Genomic DNA, 21,404 nt, shown 5'->3' with positions numbered 1-21,404 from the left:
AAAACTGCATTATTTCAGAGAAGAGTAATTAAAAGATAGTGTTTGGCTCTATTTTGAGTAGTGGAACTTCTAATCAATAACCCAGAGTTAAATGAGAACTTGCCTGAGGGTTTTTACAGCAGTGAGAAAACCACCAAAGTTATGTACAACCCTTGGCTGCAGCTTAAAAGCAAACTACCTTTGTTGTCAGCTGTCTACATAAGTATCTCAAAGTCAAGAGTTCACATTTATTTGTTGCAGTGTTGTGGAGGCCAGACATCTCGGGTAGCTCGTGGTTAGTGAGTGCAATGGAGAGAACGTCTGCGTTGTTGGGCGATGCGCAGTTGCATTTCATGGGCTATTTTTACTTCGGGACATAATGGTTTGTTTTGTACGTCAGAAGAACGTTGTAGATGCACGTAGGATTTAAAAGTGTGGAATTGGCAGGGGACATCAGTAGCTGTCTGTGTGGACAGACTGAGAAGGACATAACCATGGAATTTCCTTTTATGATCCAGATGCTTGGTGCACCCTGTCAGGTATCTAATACAAAGCAAGGTAAAATGTCTTTCCTTTTAGTTAAAAAAAAAAACCAGAAATAACTGCTTTTTGCCTGCATATTGAGTTGATTGTATAAGGGAGTTACTTTGCTTCATTTTACTCCCTTTTTTTTAAGGATGAATCCCAGTTAGTGACTTCAGTCTTGCTTCTCAGGACTGTAACAGAAAATATATCTTTGATAAAACTATTCGAGAAACAGTTAGAACTGTGCTATGACTCCAATTAGCATTGCTTTTCTGACCAGATAATTTGTTTCTAAGTTACAAAATTAATACTTAGTGTAAATTTCAGAATATTGATATTCTTGCAATTACAGGTGAAGCTTAAATTTTTCTTCTTTCAAGAGACACTTGCTACAGGTGCTTTCTGTAAAATTCAGGTCGAGGATGGAAGGAATCTGGTTTGCATAACACTTTGAGCATTATGAAGGATTTTAGCAGTATGGATTGCACTTTAGTTTTAACTAATGCAGGCAGAGGTTATGAGACTTCTGGAAACAACATTAAAAAGGGTCTAACTTCTGATCTAAAAGCAATCTTAAGGACTTTGTGTTTGCCTTTCAGTGAATGACTCAGCTTTTCCAGTTTGTGCTGTCATACATTTAGTTGGAACACTACATGTATCTTCCCAGATAAAGAGATGCAGTTAACTTAAAAGCCTCACTTCTACCCTGAATGTATTAGTGTTATAATATATAATAATCTGCCATGTTTATTTCTTCATTTGACAGCTTCAAAGGAAACAATTACATTAGTATACCAGTGATATGTGAAAATTTATAAAAACATATAAATGTTTCTAAGGGTTGGTAGCTTAAAATAAACAGTCTACATAAACAGCTTAAAATAAACAGCTACATTTTTGTAGCTATTATACCTTATACCTTAATTCATTTTAAAAAGAGTCTGCTGGCATTTGCATGTGTTGTGTAGTAGTTCCACTGTGTAAGGGAATAGCACTATAGAGCTTTTGAACCAAGTTGGTGCTCTGTCTCTCAGAGCCAAAAATACATTTTTCCCCCTCCAAAATGTTAGTTTAGCATATTATCTGATCTATTTAACCACTTTGCTAGTTTAGCAGCACATATCCTTCTATGTCAACAGTGCCTCCCAAATTCCTGAATATGTAGTTGACTTAATTTTTGGAAGATGCAGGTGGAGTATTGAATCAGCAATACAAGCACTGTGTGAGTTTCAAGAGCTATGATTTGACTTGGGTTTTTTGATGTAGCCTCCTATTGGCCTACAGTGCTGGTCCTTCAATCCTCAAAGGCTTTATGCTTTCACAGCAAGTGAAGTCTGAAAGAAAATGGAGCAGGAAATAGTGAAATAAATGTGTACTTTGGGGTATATGCCAAATACATGAATAACACGAAACCTGATGTCCTTCTACCCCAAGGACTTGCAATGTCATTTAATAAGGCTAAATCTTGGATATATTTCTGTCTCCTTAGAACCAACAGCCACCATGTCTAGCAAAAGGGCAAAGACAAAGACCACCAAGAAGCGCCCTCAGCGCGCCACTTCCAATGTATTTGCGATGTTCGATCAGTCGCAGATCCAGGAATTCAAGGAGGCCTTCAACATGATCGACCAGAACAGGGATGGCTTCATTGACAAAGAGGACTTGCACGACATGCTCGCCTCCCTTGGTAATGTCCCTTTTTTCTGTTCATGCTTGCCAGGCAGATTAGTGCTGCAAAAATCAAAATTCTGAATTTGGAATATGAGAGGTGTCTCAATTTGTATTAACACTACTGAAATTACTTTTTCAGTTTGAAAGCTGAACCAAGTATGAATCCCTTTATTTGTAGGAAAGAATCCAACGGATGAATACCTGGATGCCATGATGAATGAGGCTCCGGGCCCCATCAACTTCACCATGTTCCTCACCATGTTTGGTGAGAAGTTAAATGGCACCGACCCAGAGGATGTCATCAGGAATGCTTTTGCTTGCTTTGATGAAGAAGCAACAGGTATGTGGGTGAAACAACAGTGTACATGTATTAATTACTTCTACTTATTTCTGTAACAACAAATACTTGTGTTCATAGAAGCAGTGATCAGTTTTTTAACTCTGAAAATTTTAATTTCTGCAAACTGAAAATCATGACTGTATCATCATGTGCTAAATTTGCCTTTTCAGTCTCTGTAGAAATTTCAAATTTCTGGCAGTTTGTTCTGTTGTTCAAAAAAGGAGAAAGTATAAAAGATCTTGATTGGGAACCAGGGTCTTAATTTATTCCTAACTTAAAATTAACCTTTGGTGCTGCTTTTATGAGGGGAATCACTGTTTTCAAAGCTGTTGTGCTTTTATGAAGAACTTTTCTGTCAGCAACTTGTATCTACCTTCCCTCTCTTAAGGTGCACTAAAAGGAGAAGAAAATGAATGCAAGATAATTCTTGTGTGACTCACCGGAGTGATGATAAAAGCAATCACAATTAGACAAGCCTACTTGTTTAATAAACCATGTTTATTGTTTGTAACCAGTCTGGTAAATCTGAGTTTTACCAGTGATTTAAGATCAATTTGAAATTTTGTAAACTTTCCCATGTTTCATGCACTTGTTGAATGTTAATGGCCAAGTTCCATGACTTCTTTTTGGTGGTTTTTCAATAGGAATGCTCAAGGTTAACTGATCCCCTTTGTGATTTTTAAAATACCGAGTTATAAAGTTCTTAATACTATTGGGAATGTAGTCCTGCTGTTGGGAAGAATGCCCAATATGAATACTGATACATTTTTATATTCTTTGGTACACCACAGGCAAAGCATATAATTGTCTTTATTTGGAGTAGTGGGACCTTTCAAACTAAGATGCTTGATTTGAATGAATCCTTGTAATTATATGGCAATTTTAGTAATAGGGTTTAATGGCATTGTTTTCATTTGGCAGACAAAGACTTGTAGGTATCTTTAACTGTGGGAAAGAACTCAAAGAAAGAAATTATCACCCATGTATTAGCAGATAAATGTAAAAGCTCGTCTTCTGTCCTCCTTCACTGTGTCCAGGGTTCATCCAAGAAGACTACCTGCGGGAGCTGCTGACCACGATGGGAGACAGGTTCACGGATGAAGAAGTGGATGAGCTGTACAGAGAGGCCCCCATCGACAAAAAGGGCAATTTCAACTACATCGAATTCACGCGCATCCTGAAACATGGAGCAAAAGACAAGGATGACTGAGCAAGTCCCTGGATTACCTGCACATTATCTCTACATTTATGTCTATTTTTAAGGGTTTCTTCCTAATAGAACTTGTTGCATGCATTTAGCTCCAAAGCTTTTGTCTTTTTCAATATATTTATCTACTCCAGGCCATTTAGGCACATTTGCACCTGTAATCAAGACTGGAAGCAGGGAAAATATTTTGAGGGAAAGGCTACAGGAAAAACATTCCCTGGAGTTGATAGTCCAGGAAAATAATCTCAATGTTTCTGGTTTAGCTGGATTTTTACATTTTTGTAATAAATGCCATTTTGAAATAAAGATTACTATATAGATAAAATACCTCAAAATCTTTTGTGAAGAATGACATTTCTATTACACATTTACAAATGCAGGTGTGTTCATTGTATTTTTCTTGCAGTTGCAAGTCAAGCTAGAAAACTCATTTTCACAGTATTATCAGTGTCACAGGGTTGTGAAATGCTCCTAGCAGCATCTTCTGGCATCTTTAAAAATTCAGCTGCAGAAGTCTTTCAGGTTTCTGAAGTGGGATCTGACTATTGTGTAAGTAGTTAATCAGATAAATGGTTAGGGAAGACTGTTACAATTGCCTCATGGCCAGCAGAGAATATCTGATTCTTAAGCAGATACTATGCCCAGCTTTTGCTTCTTTTAATATTGATGGGTTTTCTAGCAGTACTTTCATGTCAAAGTGTGCATTATTCTTTGCTAAGTAAGGGGGTATTAGGCATATTTTTTCCCTTCTGCTGAAGGAAGCTTGTGCAAAGGAGTCTGTGCTGGCACTAATTAACAGCAATATATGGCCAGAAAACTTACACAAAGCTTTATTTTTCTACAGCTAATTCATCTGCATGTGAGAATTTGAGCCAAGTCATTCTGAGAATTGTCTTGGTAAAACCCTATAGGTGCTGAAGTTGCTCTGACTTTTTAAAATATCATATATTCCACACATATTCCTTAGTTATGTTGGTAAGATGGCTTTTAACCAAGCAGTCAGTCACTCAGAGCTGGTTGTGCTGATGTTGTCTCAAATACAAAGAAAAGAGGAGGATTGTTCTGTTAGTTCTTAGTATGACCATGCTTTTCCGTGTGCCTCATTCTCTTGGCTACTGCAAGTTAGAAAGCAGGAGGAGAATTTATTTTGCCTGTGTATTTATCAATTAAAACAATGACCTCTTATCCAGAAAGTTGCCCTCAGCTATATCACACGACTTACGACCCCAAGTAGTAGGAATTCAGCACAAAGGATTGTAAAGGCTCTGACAGCTTATCCCGTAAGGTGGATTTATCTCATTTCGTGTGTGACAGCATGAAGGCTTGGTTACTTAACATTGCTTGTGTTCCCATATGGCAACTCTGGAAGATATTCTGGCTTCATATTTGTAAATAACTTGACAAAGTATATTCAGTTGGCATACTTGGACTATTTTTTTATTTTTTATTCTAGGGTGGTTTTTTGCACTTATGGGCTTAATTAAAATTGAGTTTTCAACCATTCTTTTCCCAGTTTTGTGTTTTATCTACTAGCCTCAGTTTGTCTCCTACCCACGTTATGTTACACTACTTTAGGTTGCCATAGCTGCTCCCTTTTTTGAAAGTTTGCTTTTTAACTACCTTGGTGCTCGTCTCCATGTGACACCTGCAAGGTTCTAGGAAGTAGTTTACAAGTATGCATGGAAGTTTCACCAGCAGTGCCCTTGTGACAAAGACAAGAGAGTGGGCATTTAGGAAGCTGTCATGTTGAAATGTTGCTATGTAACGTTAGGCTGGAGAACAAGTTATGCTGTCACTTTTTTAGACTGATCTTGTCACCTCGGCAATTTGCTACTGTGTGCATACGTGTCTGCTTGATGCACAGATGTACGATATTATTTTTTCCCTTTGAGTGTCTAAATGGCATTAAGATTCAGAGAGCAGTTTACTTTTGTTAGGAACCCTGGATCCCTAAACCCTTCTTTTCCTGATCCTGTTCTTTCTGTAAATGTTAGGTGCTGGTATGTTACACTGAGAAAACAGCAGATGTGCCAGCTGGATTTTTCTTGCTGGAAGTAGCGATTTTAAAATCATAAATATGAGCTACATAAAAGAGAGCCTGGTATCCTCCTTGAGAGAAAATTGTCCACTTGAAAAATATTCTGTACTGCTGCTCTTGCTTTCTGAACAGCCAGCTGAAATGTGGGATGTAGCTGTTTTGTTCCTTGGATGCTCCCTCTGAGTAGAGGGTGAGACAGAACTGTGCAGAAGTAAAGATACCTATGCAGGAAGATGTGTTACTAAGAAAGAATATCCAAGGGTGTGTGAGTATAATGACAACTTTCCAAGTTCCAATTTCTTTTTTTTTGAATTGTAGGAGACCAGTTAACCTGCAAGTGGGCACAAACCCCTTAGCTGCTGGGAGGCTACAAGACCAACAGCCCCAGCCAAGAGACCATATAAGAGCATCAGATGTGTTTTGTAGCTAGGCAGGGAGGAATGTGACAGCTGAGGTTGCGTGCTGAGGGCTGTGGGGATGTGTCATCAATAATTCACTTCCAAAAATAAAAATAACTTTGGTCACTGAAACAGCTTAAAATTCTGATGACTTAGCCTTAGCATTTTGCAGCCAAAATCTTGGAACCTAATCTTTTCTCCCTTGGGGTTCATATATAACAGGCTCCAAGCTCCACACCAGATTAAGCTTATGATGAAAAACTATTTTCATAGGCTCATGCACACATTTAATAGTCTTACATCTACAGTGATCTATAATGGCCCATGAAGCACTACTGAAAAGCAGTGATTTATTTTACATGACCCACTTACCCTGTTCTAAGGCTACAAACGCAGAGGTCAAAATGAAGCCAAAGAACTACTGAGGCTGCACTAGAAACCTCCAAAGAGAACCATGTTTGTGTTGAGTGCTGCCAGGGAATGTTTACCTGCTACCTTTTCATCCCTATTCTGTTGCTGGAGATAAAGGTAATGCACAACATTTTACACTTGTTTTTGCTTTTCATTTAAGCAAATAAACCCATCCTTATGGCACTGTGATCAGATGACGGAAGCATTTCACAGCATGAAGGCAGCTTGTTACACTAGCTCAGCAGCTAGGGGATGTCACAGAGGTGGTGTCCCTACACTCCAGAGCAAGGATCTGTTTCACCACTGACCTATGGGCTATCTTTGGATCGCTTGTTTCTAGGATCCCTGTGGTATCTGGAGGAATGAATGTGGCACAGCGGCCCCATCCTGGCACAAGGCAGCAGTGACAGCATGCCTTTGTGTCCTGACACCTACATTCAATCCAAAAGCTGGAAAATATCTGAAATCTCATCATCACATATTTCTCATGGCCTTTTCTAGTCTGGAGTGTTACTAACCTACTATTTGGGTTGTTCCTGGGGAATTTCAAACAACAGAAGCAAAGATATTCCAACAATGTAAATCCAAATAACAGGTGAGCAACAAAGTACAGTCAGAAACATTTTAGATATCAGCAGTTAATCCTCCCTTGGTATTGCTTATGCACCCATGCTCCTATTTTGGCTTCTTACTTAATTTTTCAAAACCCTACTGTCATTTTTAGATAACTTTCTCCTTTGGAAAAATGATTTAGGATTACAGTAACTCAGAAACAGTATTTCAAAAACTAGGAACAATACAAAGGGGAAAAGAACCCAGTAAATGCAGCTTAAAATTAAGTTACCATGAAATACTGAAAAGTAATACTGGGGGGTGGGGGGAACCCTCCACACAGCTCTTTTTTTTTTTTTTTTCTTTTTTTTTTTTTTTTTTCTGTGCTCTGAGCAGCAACTCCACAGAGATCACTGTTTTCCCAAACTTTTGATATACTAGATAGAAAACTCCCATCTTAAAAAAAAAAAAAAAAGGTGGGAGCACACAGAAGTGTGATATTCCCTAGAGGCCATACGTAATAGGCCCTGCATCACAGGACTTCAGGGGTCAGGCAGTTCGTATCAATGTAATAAATCTGAGGGAAAATGTTTACACATTTCTCAGCAAAACCCACTTAACAGGAGAGTGGGAAATCAAACTGGCCTCCTGGAAAATCCCAACTGTTTGCTGCATGCAGACTCTTCTGACATGCAGCTGTGATTCAGTCCCTCAGTAAAGCAGCATTGCACTTTGATAAAACTTGAAAGTCAGTAACAAATACTACAGCTTTAGGCAGGTCGAGACTGACTTTGCTGCTGCCACTATCTGCTCGTTTAGGCACCTGTATTAGTCATTTTGCTGTTCTTGTAAATTGCTTCGTTTTGCAAGGTTTATTTAATTTTTAATCCTCACTTTGACTATTTTAGGGTATCACTCAATACAACATTAATAAATATTGAAATAGGCTTTCGTTTGTTTTTTAACTATGAATAGTCCTTGAGAGTTAAAAGACAGTATTTCACAATAATTCCCAGCTTGTGCCAAGCATATTCAAGTGAGTGGGTGTAAATTGAGGCCTGTAAGACTTGTCTTTCTATGTGCTAAAATACAGCTGACATCAGACATGAGTTACTTGAACCTTGACTTAGCCTTGTATCTAACAGGCACTGGGGTTTTTCCCTCTTTTGAGTTCTTCCTCAGTTGTGAGCTAACCATCTCTAACACAAAAGGTAGTGGCAAGATATTCCCACCCCGTAAGAAATATGTTGATTTTGAAATTGCTCCACCAGCCAACGAAACCTGCACAGGCATCACCTGATAAGAAAACTGATAACAGCTTATTTCTCATGTGAAGCACCTCACTAAATATGCTGCTTCTTGTTTTCTGAGTATGTTTTAAAAGACTATTTTAGACCTATGGCCAAGCATTGAGCACATTTCATTTTCTTCTGTATTTGTACATACGCATTGTCAGACAGATACAAACTCTAACACACAAGGAGAGAGCACACATGCACATCCTTAGGTTTAGCAGAATTAATTACATTTGTTTTAAAGACTGGGGGCCTTCAGCTCTCCTTTCTAAGAATACCTACCAATACTGATTTTTACATTTCAGTTCTCCACTTGACAGAATCACAGTGTCTGGCAACACTCCTGATTAAAACTCGTGCAAGAAGACTTGGCTAGAATTGTTGCAACTTACCAGCTAGGATAAAAAAGAAGGGATGGACATACAGCACAAGAGGCAGAACAGTGACTTTGATCATAGAGAACATCCCAACAGCCAAAGATGTACTTTTCAACGTTTAGTTTGGGTTTTTAACTTGTGTTCTTTAGGTATAAAGGACTTGGGATCTGGGAATGCAAGGAGTTTTATGTCTGCTGAGTAAAGTCCCTCAATACTCTGTCAAATACATGTCAGTGCCCATTCATATAATCACTGAGATGCAGTTTTAAATAAATATATTGAAAAATATATTATATAATATATTACATTTATATATTATATATATTATAATTATATATAGAAGTTTGTTTTCTCCTGTTTACAACATTTCATAGACTGACTGCATTTTATTTACATTCCATTAAATATATCTGCTTTATCCTTTGAGCTGATATATCATTGTCATACAGTGCTCTAGAGAACTCATGTTCTTGCCTCTTCCTCAGCCATGTACACTGGAAGTTACTAGGAAGTCAAAACTGTGCTATTTTTATTTTTCAGTATGGAGAATGAATATGTGTTTCTTCTGTAGGCTCCACTACATTCTCTGAGAGCCTTTATTTTTCATGCTTCAGCATCTACCGTGGCAGGGCCCAACTGGGAAAGCAGTAACCATATTTATTCATGAAGTCATTGAATGAAAACAGGGAATAACCTGCAGTCTGAGGCCCTCCAAGAGACTTAAGTGAAGACACATTTCAGAATCCCTTCTTTAACTCATGACTCCTCAAATGTTTTCCCCTTGGATCACAGCACTGGAGTTATTTTTGGAGAAATTCCAGAAAACTTTGTGATGCTTTCAGCACCTCAAAAAAAGTGACTGTCACTCTGATACTGTACTGCACTTAGTATAGCTAGACAGAAGCAACAGATGCCAGCTGGCATCAAGGATGAAGGGATGGAAAGGCTGAGGGATGAGCCAAAATATCAGGTGAAGAAACTGACAGACAAAATGCTTTTGTTAAATGATAGTTTAGACCGAGAACTTAGATGGATATGTTTAATTTTGACTCTGCTGTCTTAATCTCCATAATTAACATGTGTTGAACAGTGATAATATGCTCAGGAAAAAATCGCCTAACTGAAAAACCTTCCTCTCAACTTTCAAACAATTTCAATTCTTAATGTGGAAATCACATATCTGCTTTTTCTTCTAGTCTCTCTTTTCAGACCCTTTTGTTTCTTATGCACATCCTCAGTCTTACTTCTATGATGACCAAGGGTATGGAATGATTTCTGTAAAGAAAAACTACCTAAGTGGGACTCTCTGCTACAGCTGAGACAAGAACAACACACGAGCTTTCTAGAAGCAAAAGTAACACAAAAGAAGTGGACACACAATTCAGCCTTAGTAGTTCTTCCAATACAAAGTCTAGAGCATGGAATAAACATTGTGATAAGTACAGTCAAGGTCAGTAAGGTGCAGTTTTTCATGCAACAAATAGCAACCTTGCAAAGCCTTCCAAAAACACCACCAAAGCATATTGTGGATGCTAAATTTATATCAAGTCAAGGATTACATATTAGGCAAGTTCATGAAAGAAGCTCATTGTGGGTTACTAAATATCATATCTGGCTCAGGATAGCTTATCCCTCTGTGAATTAAAAATAGCAGAAATTAGGAGAGCATTCTGGGAAGATATCATAGGCTACCTTGATTCTTATTCTTCCCGAAGTACCTGCATGTGGCCACTGCTGCTGCCCTCCCCTAAAGAACAGGCTAAAAACATCCCATATGCTCTCTTTCCTCAAAAAAACCCACAAGTATAGAGAAAGCTAATTTTTTTCACCCCAAAAAAGTATGATTCCAAGTTTTGGGTAAAAAAATCCAAAACTATAAAACTCTCCAGTGACCTGGTAGGGAAGACCTCACAGTAGGTATTGTTTCTTGAGGGTATCCAAGAAATTAGTAGATCCATCCCGATGGTGCTCCAACCTAGAAATGGAAAAAGCAACTGCTGGGTTTCCCTGTCCCCAGTCTCAAGATTTATTTGCCAAGACTTTGCTCCCTGCCTTCCACATCCATTATCCACATCTCTTTGCAGCTGGGGTGCATTGGTCTAGGCAGACTTTTACAGTAAGCCAGTTGCAGCCATTCCTGAAACATTCATTAGATTAATAAAGAAGCATCATAAGACAAAAACTGATTCTGCTTCATTAAGCAACCAAGTTAATGACAAATATTTGTACTGTCACTGTAACTCAGCAAAGGTGGGGAAACAGAATCAGAGAATTGTTAAAAGTTGGAAAATACCTCTGAGTTCAACTGTTAATAGAAAGAATTAAATGAAAGGAGGGAAAAGGTTTACTGTAAATTGCTCACTGTCTGTAGTAGCCTTAAAACCTAAGTATGAAACAGATAATTTTGAAGGTTTTTTGACGATTCAAAGAAAATAAGCATTTCAATGGCACCAAATCAGAGTATTTTAGACAAAAAGGATAGGAACAATTAACTAATTTTGCTTAAAATGTTTTTTTTTTCTTAAACAAGACTGACATAAATTAGAAAGAAGAAGGGAGTAATGAAGGAAAGAAGTAGAAAGAAGAAAAATTAGAGTTAAGAGCTCACCAATTTTTTTAAACCATTTTTTCAGAAAGGATCATTTCTGTTCTGAAAGTCTGATGCACAGCTCTCAGGAAGCACCACACTCACAAAAAAAGACCTTTTTTCCCTTTTCAACATTTATGTCAACAAGTTAAAAAAATATCCTCCAAATATTATAAAAGGCAAACCAAATATTTTCTTTTCCCTTTAAATTTCTTTATTGCTATGATGAGTGATGTAATCAAGTAAAATTGAACAATTTCTAAAAGCACTACTTAGATTAACATCAAACAGAAAATGCCATGATGTAACAAATTGAAGACAAAAGCTTTAAGAGACACACACTGACATGCAATTTTGTCATTAAGAACTGATCTCATACTGGGCAAATAATATTCGTGCACTTATCCCCACATCTGCAGAAGTTAAACACTGAGAACAGCATACACGGTGACAGGCATCATGTAACACCCTTTTAATAGTATGAAAAACAGTACAAGACAGAGTGGCATGTTTGCAGTAGTGGTTCAATTTAAAGTAACTGATGAAAGAAGTTTAAATTAAGAGATCAGGTAACTTTTGATAATTAAATTTCAACACACAGTTCACTTCTTCAATATTATCATGAAGTATTTTATTAACTCTTTTAACATTTTAATATTTCTACTGCTTTTCTGCCCACTCATACTTTGCAGGCAATTATCTTGAAACTATGTGCCATGTCTAGTAAGCAGAGAATTTTTTACCCAAAACTTTTTCCATTAATAGACTTTCAATTTAGCAAAGTTTAGTCTTAGTTTCTACTGCACTTTGAGGCAAACTTTAGAAGACTAATATTAAAATTAATTGGGGAAGTATTATCAGCTAATTAGGCCAAATTCTCAGCCCTCATGAAATAACTTCTGATTTGAGAGGAGAACAGGGAAAGAAAGTTGGGCCTCTTGGCAATTAAAATGTCTCCCTTCAAATTTGAGACTGCAATTTCTAGATTACATATTAGATTACATGTTAATTTCAGTAGCTCCAGTGGCTAAATGTAGTTCATTTACATTTATAAATATAATCGACAATTTCAGAAAAAGCTTGTATGTCTATTTTTCCCTTTCACAGAATGATTAAGGTTGGAAGAGACTTTTAAGATCATCTAGTCCAACCATCAACCCAGCACCACCATGATCCCCAAGGGCCACATCCAGACACTTCTTGAACACTTCAGAGATGGTGACTCCACCACCCTCCTCGGGCAGCTTACTCCAATGCGTGGCCAATGCCTTTCCCCCTTAAGAGTTCTTGTTTTCCAAGCCACAGAGCGTACACCAAAAAAGCCGACAGCAGGTAGGAGGGGGGTTCAAAGGATGATGATCTGGCAGTGCAGCTTTCCCATTTGACTACTTCAGGACCTTTTTGTGCACTAAGCAACAGTTTTCTTGAAGCCCGAGCTATTTATGTGGGACTTCAGCAAGCAACATGGGAATAAGCATTCATTTTGGAAAAATTTAAAAATGTACAAGTGGGCTAAAAGCTAACTGCTTCTGAAGCAATTTCAGACACCATCCCCCTACACTAAAAACACTTTGTAGCTCAATTTATTTGAGATGCTACATTAAATGACGAATGGAAAAATACGTGTCATCCTTTTTCATTAAGAAAATATATGCAAAAATAAATCCTCCAAGTGGCCTTACAATCTATGGCTGCGAGAGGCATTAAGCCTCGCTCCTGCGGGAGCACCCACTTAGAAGACTTTAAGATGCAATCTGGAATTCTTCTGGTCCCTCGAGCGAAACACGAGGAAGACCGAAGGTAAGGATAACACCTCACACCTGCTGATCCGGGCAGGACGTCCCCGGGGATGAGGAGGCTTCGTTCACCTCCCCGATGTGGCATCACCGTGTGAACCCGGGGAGGCCGCGGGCGCCGGCACCGGCTCCAGGAGCACGGAACGACGCTCCACCTTCAGCGTGCGGGGGTTTTGTGTATACAAAAGAAAAACAGCACGGGAAGCTCCCGCTGCCCGCAGAAGCGTTCCCCAGCCCCGTCCCCACCGGCTGCCTCCATCCCTCCCCTGCAGGCGGCGCTGGGCGCGCCCGCTTCCCCCGGGATGCTCCAACGCGGCCGAGGCGGGGGGCGCAGGGAAGCGGCCGCGGGGCCGTGCCGAGCCCGCCGCCGCCCAGGAAAGCCGGGACAGGCTGCTATCCCTAAGGAAAACCCCCGGCTGCCGTCTCGTTGCCCTTCCACCGCCTCTCCTGGCGCTCGTCCCCACCCGCGGCCCGGCAGGGCGATGGTTTCTCCAGGAAGCGCTGGAGCATCCGCCGGCCCCGGTGTCGCTTCCTCCCTTCCGCGTTTGCTCCGTACCCGGTCCCTGCAGCCGCCGCTTGGGTGAGGGTCCTTTCAGGACTAAAATTTAAGTTTCTTTACGTCTTCTAAAAACGATTCTTTTTCTGGTTTATTAGTCTGTCTTTCCTTTATCCATATTTTTTGCTTCTCTTTTTCCCTTCTTGAAAATGCTAGGGAAATACGTTCTGATGAGAGGAAATGAGAGTGCGCTAGAGGCGCGCTGTAACATTAAACCGTAAAACTTTTTCCTTTTTTAAATCCTAACTCTGATCTTACAGCATTTACTGTGTTTCCTTCTCTCCCTAGTGTCCAAAAATCGACATGTCTAGCAAAAAGGCAAAGACGAAGACCACCAAGAAGCGCCCTCAGCGCGCCACTTCCAATGTATTTGCGATGTTCGATCAGTCGCAGATCCAGGAATTCAAGGAGGCCTTCAACATGATCGACCAGAACAGGGATGGCTTCATTGACAAAGAAGACTTGCATGACATGCTCGCCTCCCTTGGTAATGTCCCTTTTTTCTGTTCATGCTTGCCAGGCAGATTAGTGCTGCAAAAATCAAAATTCTGAATTTGGAATATGAGAGGTGTGGTGTGTCAGTTTGTGCTACACTCAGTTTGTGTTAACGCTTGGTTTGTATTGACATTACTTTTTCAGTTTGAAAGCTGAACCAAGTATGAATCCCTTTATTTGTAGGAAAGAATCCAACGGATGAATACCTGGATGCCATGATGAATGAGGCTCCGGGCCCCATCAACTTCACCATGTTCCTCACCATGTTTGGTGAGAAGTTAAATGGCACCGACCCAGAGGATGTCATCAGGAATGCTTTTGCTTGCTTTGATGAAGAAGCAACAGGTAGGTGCAATTTGGCTGCTTGGCAGGGGTATGGCTGGGTTTTTATGTTTGTTATTTGGGTTTCTAAACAGTATGCTGATTTTTGCACCTTTATAAATTAAATGTGAGATGGTAATCCTAGATGGCATATTCTGCTAAATTAGTGAGTGAGAGTAAAGTCTGGCTGGCTGTTCTGTGTCAGTACTGAGGACTAGTAGGACTGTTCTTCTGTGAGGCTTTGAAGAAGAGAGCTTTAATTGGACAGTGTGTATCTTCCTCAAAGTATAAAACAAGAGATATTTGCTCTAAGATGAGGAACTCAAATCAGTAAGTGTGATCTTTTATGGTGTTAAAAGGTAATAATAGGAAATCTGTCATACAACTGAGTTTGTCCCCCCTCTGCAGAAGGTCTGAGAGGAATCTAAGTTCTTCAGGTGTTTAATATTTCAAGACACACCATCCCAACTTCATAGTGTCTTACAAATGCTCTCTGGCTGGGCATTCTTTATGGTTCTGAGGACAAATATCATGCCCTTACCTGCAGCTCAGTTTGCTTTCAGGTTGCAGGAAGGTCTGCAGTCTTAGTGGTCTAAAGATAAAAACCATGTGGGGTGTAGAAGGCAGAAATGACAGATTGGACTGACTTGAAAAGCAAGATGAAGGGAAAGAGTAAAACACAGAACTCAGTTTTACTCTATCGGACTTTCAAGGTTGTGCCTGTAATCTTGAGGTTAGAGTTTATGCTTTTATGTATTTATTCACCTAGGCTAAGATTCCTGAGAAGAGTGTAGTAACCAGGCATGAATCCATTTGGCAATTCTGTGGAATTACAGAGTATCAGTGCTTTGATATGTGGTGAACTTGTCTTACTAGCTCACATTGAAATTATGTAGCCTCTGTACTAGCAATAACATTGCATCTACACTTTTCCTCACAACTGTCCACCAAAATATTTTAACCTAAGCAGTCGATATATGCTCTGCACCTTTTGAAGGGTATCCTTCCGTTTCAGCAGCTGTTTTCAGTCTGTGCATTGTTAGCACCTTTTGCTTTTTCAAAGTGCATTGCCTTCCTGCTGAGTTGTAGGTAAACAGGCTTTCTGTTGGTAAGGCCTTTTCAAATGTTAATCGACTTCCTCCCTCTCAAGGGAAATCTCTTTACCATTTCCTACAGAAGGAAGTTTGTTCGTAGGTTAATTATTTTCTCTCCACAAGTAGTCTGACTCACGGTGCTACACATTTTTTTGTGTGCAGCAAAACAAGAGCCTGTGAATTACAATATAAAGAAAATGGTTGTTGCTACCAGTTCTTTGGAACAGAAACTTCTGTGTCTATGTAACCAATAAGTTACTAGTTTGGGCACCCATATACTGATAAGATTGATTTTAATATCTCTCAGCTCTGTGTGGTAAATATTTTAGTTTAGTCCTAACATGATTTGAGGATACTGGTTTGCTCTACAGTCTGTTTTGTGTCTTATGCCACCCTCAAATTTTAACCAGGAAACGTGAGATAGTTGAGCTGTTTTTGATTCATAATAGTCAAAATAAAGTCTTCAAAGTAGCATATGACGTATTTGTAGAATCCATGTCATGTTCATCCTTTTTTAATTGTATCCTCTTATTTGGCTTCTGATCAGTTTGTTCCTGTTAAAAATGTACAAGAGCATTTCCAGCTATATCAAATTCTTTCACTATTTTTTTTTCATTTCATCGTCTCCACATGTGTGCTTATTGTGGGCCTGATTTTCTAGCTCTACATCAGTGTAAGTCTTTTGAAAGGGAGTAATACAAATCAGATCCTACAGATGAGGATAAGTGAGGATACTTGCTAGGAGGTAGTCATACTTGCTAGGTTTTACTTATATTTCCTATATTGCCAACCTAGTTAGATATGTTGCTTCAGCATTACTATCATGTGTAGTGCTATGGAATTGGTATAAAAGTTAGATCTGTCTGCATTTGGAGTATTCTTTATCTGGTCTTTGATCCTGCATTATCATCTGCTGTGTGCTGCTTGCAACAGGCTGAATCTTAAGTTTTGCTTTATTTATTTGTTGCTCCCCCATCTGTGCTGAAGCTGTGTGGGAGGGACAGGAGCCCTGTTTGCTTTACAATTTGTTGCTGATAAAACTTGGGGCTTATTCCTGGTCTGGCAGCCCCAGTTCAGTGTTTAAACAGCTACCTATTCAGACAGGAGCAATTAAGTCCTTGAGGCTAAACTTGCAGCACCAAAGGCCTTGCATTCTTTGAATACTAATCCTTATGTCATCTCTCATCACTGTTTGGTCTCTGTAGGACAGCAGAAAGAGTCTCATCTGTTTAGCTGCCTTTTCCCTCATCTTTATGCCCATCTTCAAAGAGAACTCCAAGGTTTGACCAGATTAGGATGGGCCTGGCTAACTGAACAGTCTCCCTGTTTCTGAAGTAGAAGATTGCTGCTAGCCTTCTTCATTTGCAGTCAGTATCCAAGGGCTGATCTACACTGGGATATGGTGCTGTTTTCATTAACATCTGTTGAAACACATTTTTTCCCTTCCCCCAGCATATACCACCCCCATGCTAATTTGTTATGCTCGTTGACTGCTTTTTGGTCCCCTGATTCCCTGTTTGGTTTTGTCTCTCTAATGAACTGTTTGCTTAACTTATGCATCTCTCTTCCCAAAGCAGCACTTTTTTTATCACATTCTAATTGAATCTACATTAGTTGATGTGGGTGTCTACATATGATTTTCAGCTGTTCCACAGAGTTTGCTTTCTTACTCTTCTTTTTGGAACCTACTTCTACCTCATCTGTTCTGTTACTGACATTTCTCCAACTAAAGTTCAATAACCAATTTCTTTCTCAAATGAAGCAACTATTTTGCTGCTAAAGATATGGCTGGTTGTATACCAGCATTTAGCAGTTTCTGCCTTCTACTGTCTACCCTTTGTTATGTGTGGTTCCATCTTCATCTCTAAATTTTCATGGAATTACTTGGCAACTGGTGGTTTTGCCCATCTCTTGAAATAGAATTAGCAGAAGATACTTAGAAACTGCTCCTTTTTAAATTTTTGTTAACTTCCTCAAAAATCTTCTGCTCTTTTAGCATATAATAAATAATACATCCTACTCTCTTTTTTTTACTGGGTTCTCTGCCTTTAGCTTTCCACCATAAACATTCTTCCTGCCTCCTGAGCTAACTTGCTCATTCCTGTCTGAAAGTCTCTTCTGTTATAAACTACTTCCCTGGACACTTGCCAGGACTTCACTGTATCCACATAAACTGCCTCCAGCAACAGTGTTGTGCAGCACTGAAGAGCCAGAGTGGTTATTTAGTCCTCAGGGGAAACTAGTTTATAGAGGGTGTTCAAGTATATCTAATTAAGGCAAGAAAAATATAGTTCATTTAAGAGAACTGTTTGTATAATGAAGACTAACAGTCACAGGAACTTGTTTTTCCACTTTGAGCCGTTGAAGATCAGTAGATGGAAATAAGTGTTATTATACCACAGCAGGTCAGGCCCTGTCTTCAAAAATCTGTATGAAATGTGTTAAACTTCCTTTCCCTTTGCAATCAAGGAATTTCTTTAGAATTCAGCTAAGGAAATTTGTTGGGGCACTGTGCAAATGCAAATGTCATATATGACGTGCTGCACTGGTTAATTGCCTGTCCGTGTGCACGTCTGTGCTGCTGCTTTTGGAGACCCAGCTAAGAGACTCGGCCTCCCTTTTGCATTTCTCTCTGCATGTCTCATTCCAGGGTTCATCCAAGAAGACTACCTGCGGGAGCTGCTGACCACGATGGGAGACAGGTTCACGGATGAAGAAGTGGATGAGCTGTACAGAGAGGCCCCCATCAACAAAAAGGGCAATTTCAACTACATCGAATTCACGCGCATCCTGAAACATGGAGCAAAAGACAAGGATGACTGAGCAAGTCCCTGGATACATGCAGATAGCACCTTTAATTTTGAATTTTTTTTCCTTCTCACTTATTTTATTTCTCAGGATCTGTTTTTTCCTTTTTTTTTTTTCTGGTTTTCTGGGACCATTTGCATACATTTTTAGCACTGCAGCTTCTTCCTCTGTGGATCCTAAGGCTGCTCAGGCACACTTGCACCTTTGTAATGAGACTGGAAAGTGGCAGGGCGAGAGAGAACAGCTTACAGTGATAGAGGTTGAAGGACAAAGATCAGAGAGCATGGAGGCCCGGCTAAAAATGTCAGTGCTACTCATCCTAGCTAGATTAATTTTACATTTTTAATGATAATTTTTTCAAATAAATCACTGTCTACTAAGTGCATAATTAAAATTTTCATGCTAGAAGTATAATGTTTCTCTAATGATATCTGTAAATATTTTTGCAGCTGTATGCAGTCATGTTGTTACCTATTTTTGCCTTAAAAATGATGCATAAGTCACTTAAGCATATTGATGTTTGTACTTCAGCAACTGAGTATTTCACCTCCTACTGTAAGCGTACATATGAAGAAGACATTCCCATCCTTCAAATTTTATTGTATTGTAAATTAATAATTTCTGTCAGAGACTTGCACATTAAACATTTTAACTCTTATGGATGTAGTTGAGCATGTATTTTACCACCTCAGTGCCTCCATTTCTTGACACTGAGTACTATATTAATACCACTTTTTAAAAACTTACAATTTAAATCCTAGTGTCTTTTTTAAAACAAGATATCATATATGAGTAGAGTTGCTTGAGTGATACTTCTTACCAGATCTAGTAAGATTAATTACATTTCATTGCAACCATTTACTTCTTTCTTTTATCTTTCTGTTTTTGTTCAAAGCACAGTAGGAAGAGGACTGGATTAAGAAGGAAGGTGTGCTGTTGCTGTCCTTTTCGTTTTCTGTCTGAAAATATTATTCTTGGTTTTTAAATGAAACAATATACGCTATATTTTTAAGACCTCCTGCTGTGAGTGGTGTTTTGGAAGTGTGAGACTTGAGGCATTCCTTTTTGTTCCATTTCTCATAGTTGTATCCTCTATATTTTTTGTGGTATGGAAGGCATGGCGGATTTGCTAGTGTTCTGAAGCAATTTCGCCATAATTGGAATGCTTGTGGTCCCGCGTTTTTTGTGTCTTGAGAGAAGGGATGATCAGAGCTGCTTCTGACACTTCTAGGAATTATATTGTTAATCCCGTAAGAATTTACATTACAAAAGTAAGAAAAATCAATTGGCTGAGAGCATTTTGCTGTTTCTTGGTAGGCTCCCGTTGCAAACTGAACTTTTAAGATACATCACCAGAAGACAGTGATGAAAGCTCTGAAGCTCCTGCCCTGCCTCAGTCCCAGGGAGCTTTGCCGAGGCGTGGGAGCTGCGCACACAGGGATGGGCCTGATCCCTCTGACTGCGGGCCTGGACGAAGTGCATGGAAAAGCAGGGAGAGGAAAAAGGTGCTGAACAGAATCAGCAGAAATCCAAACGCTTCACAAACGTTTTCCCAGATAAATACTTCCGCTCGGAGGGGACAGAGATTAAAAACTCGAACAAGACCTTCTGTGAACCACCGGTGAAATGAGTCCCGATTGTGATGCCTCTGAAGGAGGCGAAGTCCTGCGGGCTCCGGCTGGGGCCATCCCGGGAGCCACCAGGAGGTGGCAGCACAGCTCTCGGCACGAACGCCGCTGTGAGGGCGAGCGGCTCCCGGCCCAAACGTTTGTTGGTTTTGCTTGGGGTTTTCGGTTTGTTTGTTGTTTTGGGGGAGATTTTTAGTCCTAAAAAGCTCGTTTGGTGCATCGTGCATAGTGGGAAGATATACTCCGTTCCCACAGAATGCCTGTTCCTGACACAGCAAATGTTAATGGTGCCAGGATTTTTCACATTGCAGCTCTTGCAGGAGTTGAATTTTTGGCCCTTTAATTAAATTTGTTCATTACAGAGGAGAGTAAACCGAGGCCTCTGCAAGCCGTTGGTACAGGCCTACAAACACACATGTGGTGTATGTTTGGCAAAGATTGGGTTTCAAAAGGACTTAGGGCCTTCCTTGTAACTCAAACCAGAGACACTGCTCCTGCATTTTATTTCTCAGTATCTCAGTGAGGACTCTTCCTCTTTTGTTCAGATTAGCTTTGAAAAAAACTACCCCAAATTCAAATGTATATGTTTGCATAACTTTGTTTACATACAAAAGACTAAAACCTGTGGTATAAACTAAACTGCTGGGGCTCAGAGTGAGGCAGCTGGTATTTACCTACAGCAATAAATGACAATTGTTAAACCCCAGTGCTTGCTTAGGGCCAGGGCTGTGTTGCTGTATAGCAACACCTACATGCCATTTGGCCTTGTAATGACGAATTGTAGTTCATTAATACTGTTGTTCTAAGCCTTGCCTTCGGCAGAATCCTGGTTTTACTCTATTGATTTTAATGGCATTTAACGTTCTCATAAAAACATGTCAGAGAGAATGATAAAAATGGGTTTTTGGTGTGTAACTCAGAGGCCTGGGATTTGTCTTGCAAAGAAATTTTAAACCCCTGCTCGGCTCTGATGCAGAGGGTGCCTTAAAGTCTGTGTGTGTCTGGTTTTATAGACTAATTGCAGTTCTTAGTCCTGGCAAAATCATTCTCAGTAAGAGCCACAGAATTTTCAAGTGTTCTCACTGAAGTGGGTCAGCAGAACATGAAGGCGTTTGTCATGGGATGTCTTTCTCCTTTTATTTTTGTTATTAATTCAGCTGTTTTGTAGATAGGTCACTTGAGTGGAGGGCGGGAACAATGTGGCCTTGAATCCTCTCAGCTAGAAGAGAGAATTAAAAGTAGGTTTGCAACATTCAGGCTGAATGTTAAACCACTGAACAATTGAATAAGGGAGGGTGGAACCATCACAAGCAGCTGTGTTTCTTA

The 21,404-nt window shown here is 39.6% G+C and overlaps 1 protein-coding gene and 1 pseudogene across 1 annotated transcript; both read left to right on the top strand.

Annotated features, from left to right (window-relative positions):
- The first annotated feature begins 315 nt into the window (after positions 1-315).
- Positions 316-5,223, top strand: LOC128801125 (myosin regulatory light chain 2, smooth muscle minor isoform-like; annotated as a pseudogene).
- Positions 5,224-13,649: 8,426 nt separating this feature from the next.
- On the top strand, positions 13,650-19,108 carry LOC128801195 (myosin regulatory light chain 2, smooth muscle minor isoform). The gene is made up of 4 exons (XM_053966957.1): positions 13,650-13,756; positions 14,021-14,219; positions 14,411-14,572; positions 18,293-19,108. Exons 2-4 carry the CDS (start codon positions 14,036-14,038, stop codon positions 18,463-18,465), a joined length of 519 nt encoding a protein of 172 aa, XP_053822932.1. The 5' UTR covers positions 13,650-13,756; positions 14,021-14,035; the 3' UTR covers positions 18,466-19,108.
- Positions 19,109-21,404: the final 2,296 nt, after the last annotated feature.

The sequence above is a fragment of the Vidua chalybeata genome, chromosome 1 (assembly GCF_026979565.1).
Source record: "Vidua chalybeata isolate OUT-0048 chromosome 1, bVidCha1 merged haplotype, whole genome shotgun sequence".
NCBI lineage: Eukaryota > Metazoa > Chordata > Aves > Passeriformes > Viduidae > Vidua > Vidua chalybeata.
The sequence above is the reverse complement of the archived record's forward strand: the minus strand, read 5'-3'. Positions and strand labels throughout refer to the sequence as shown.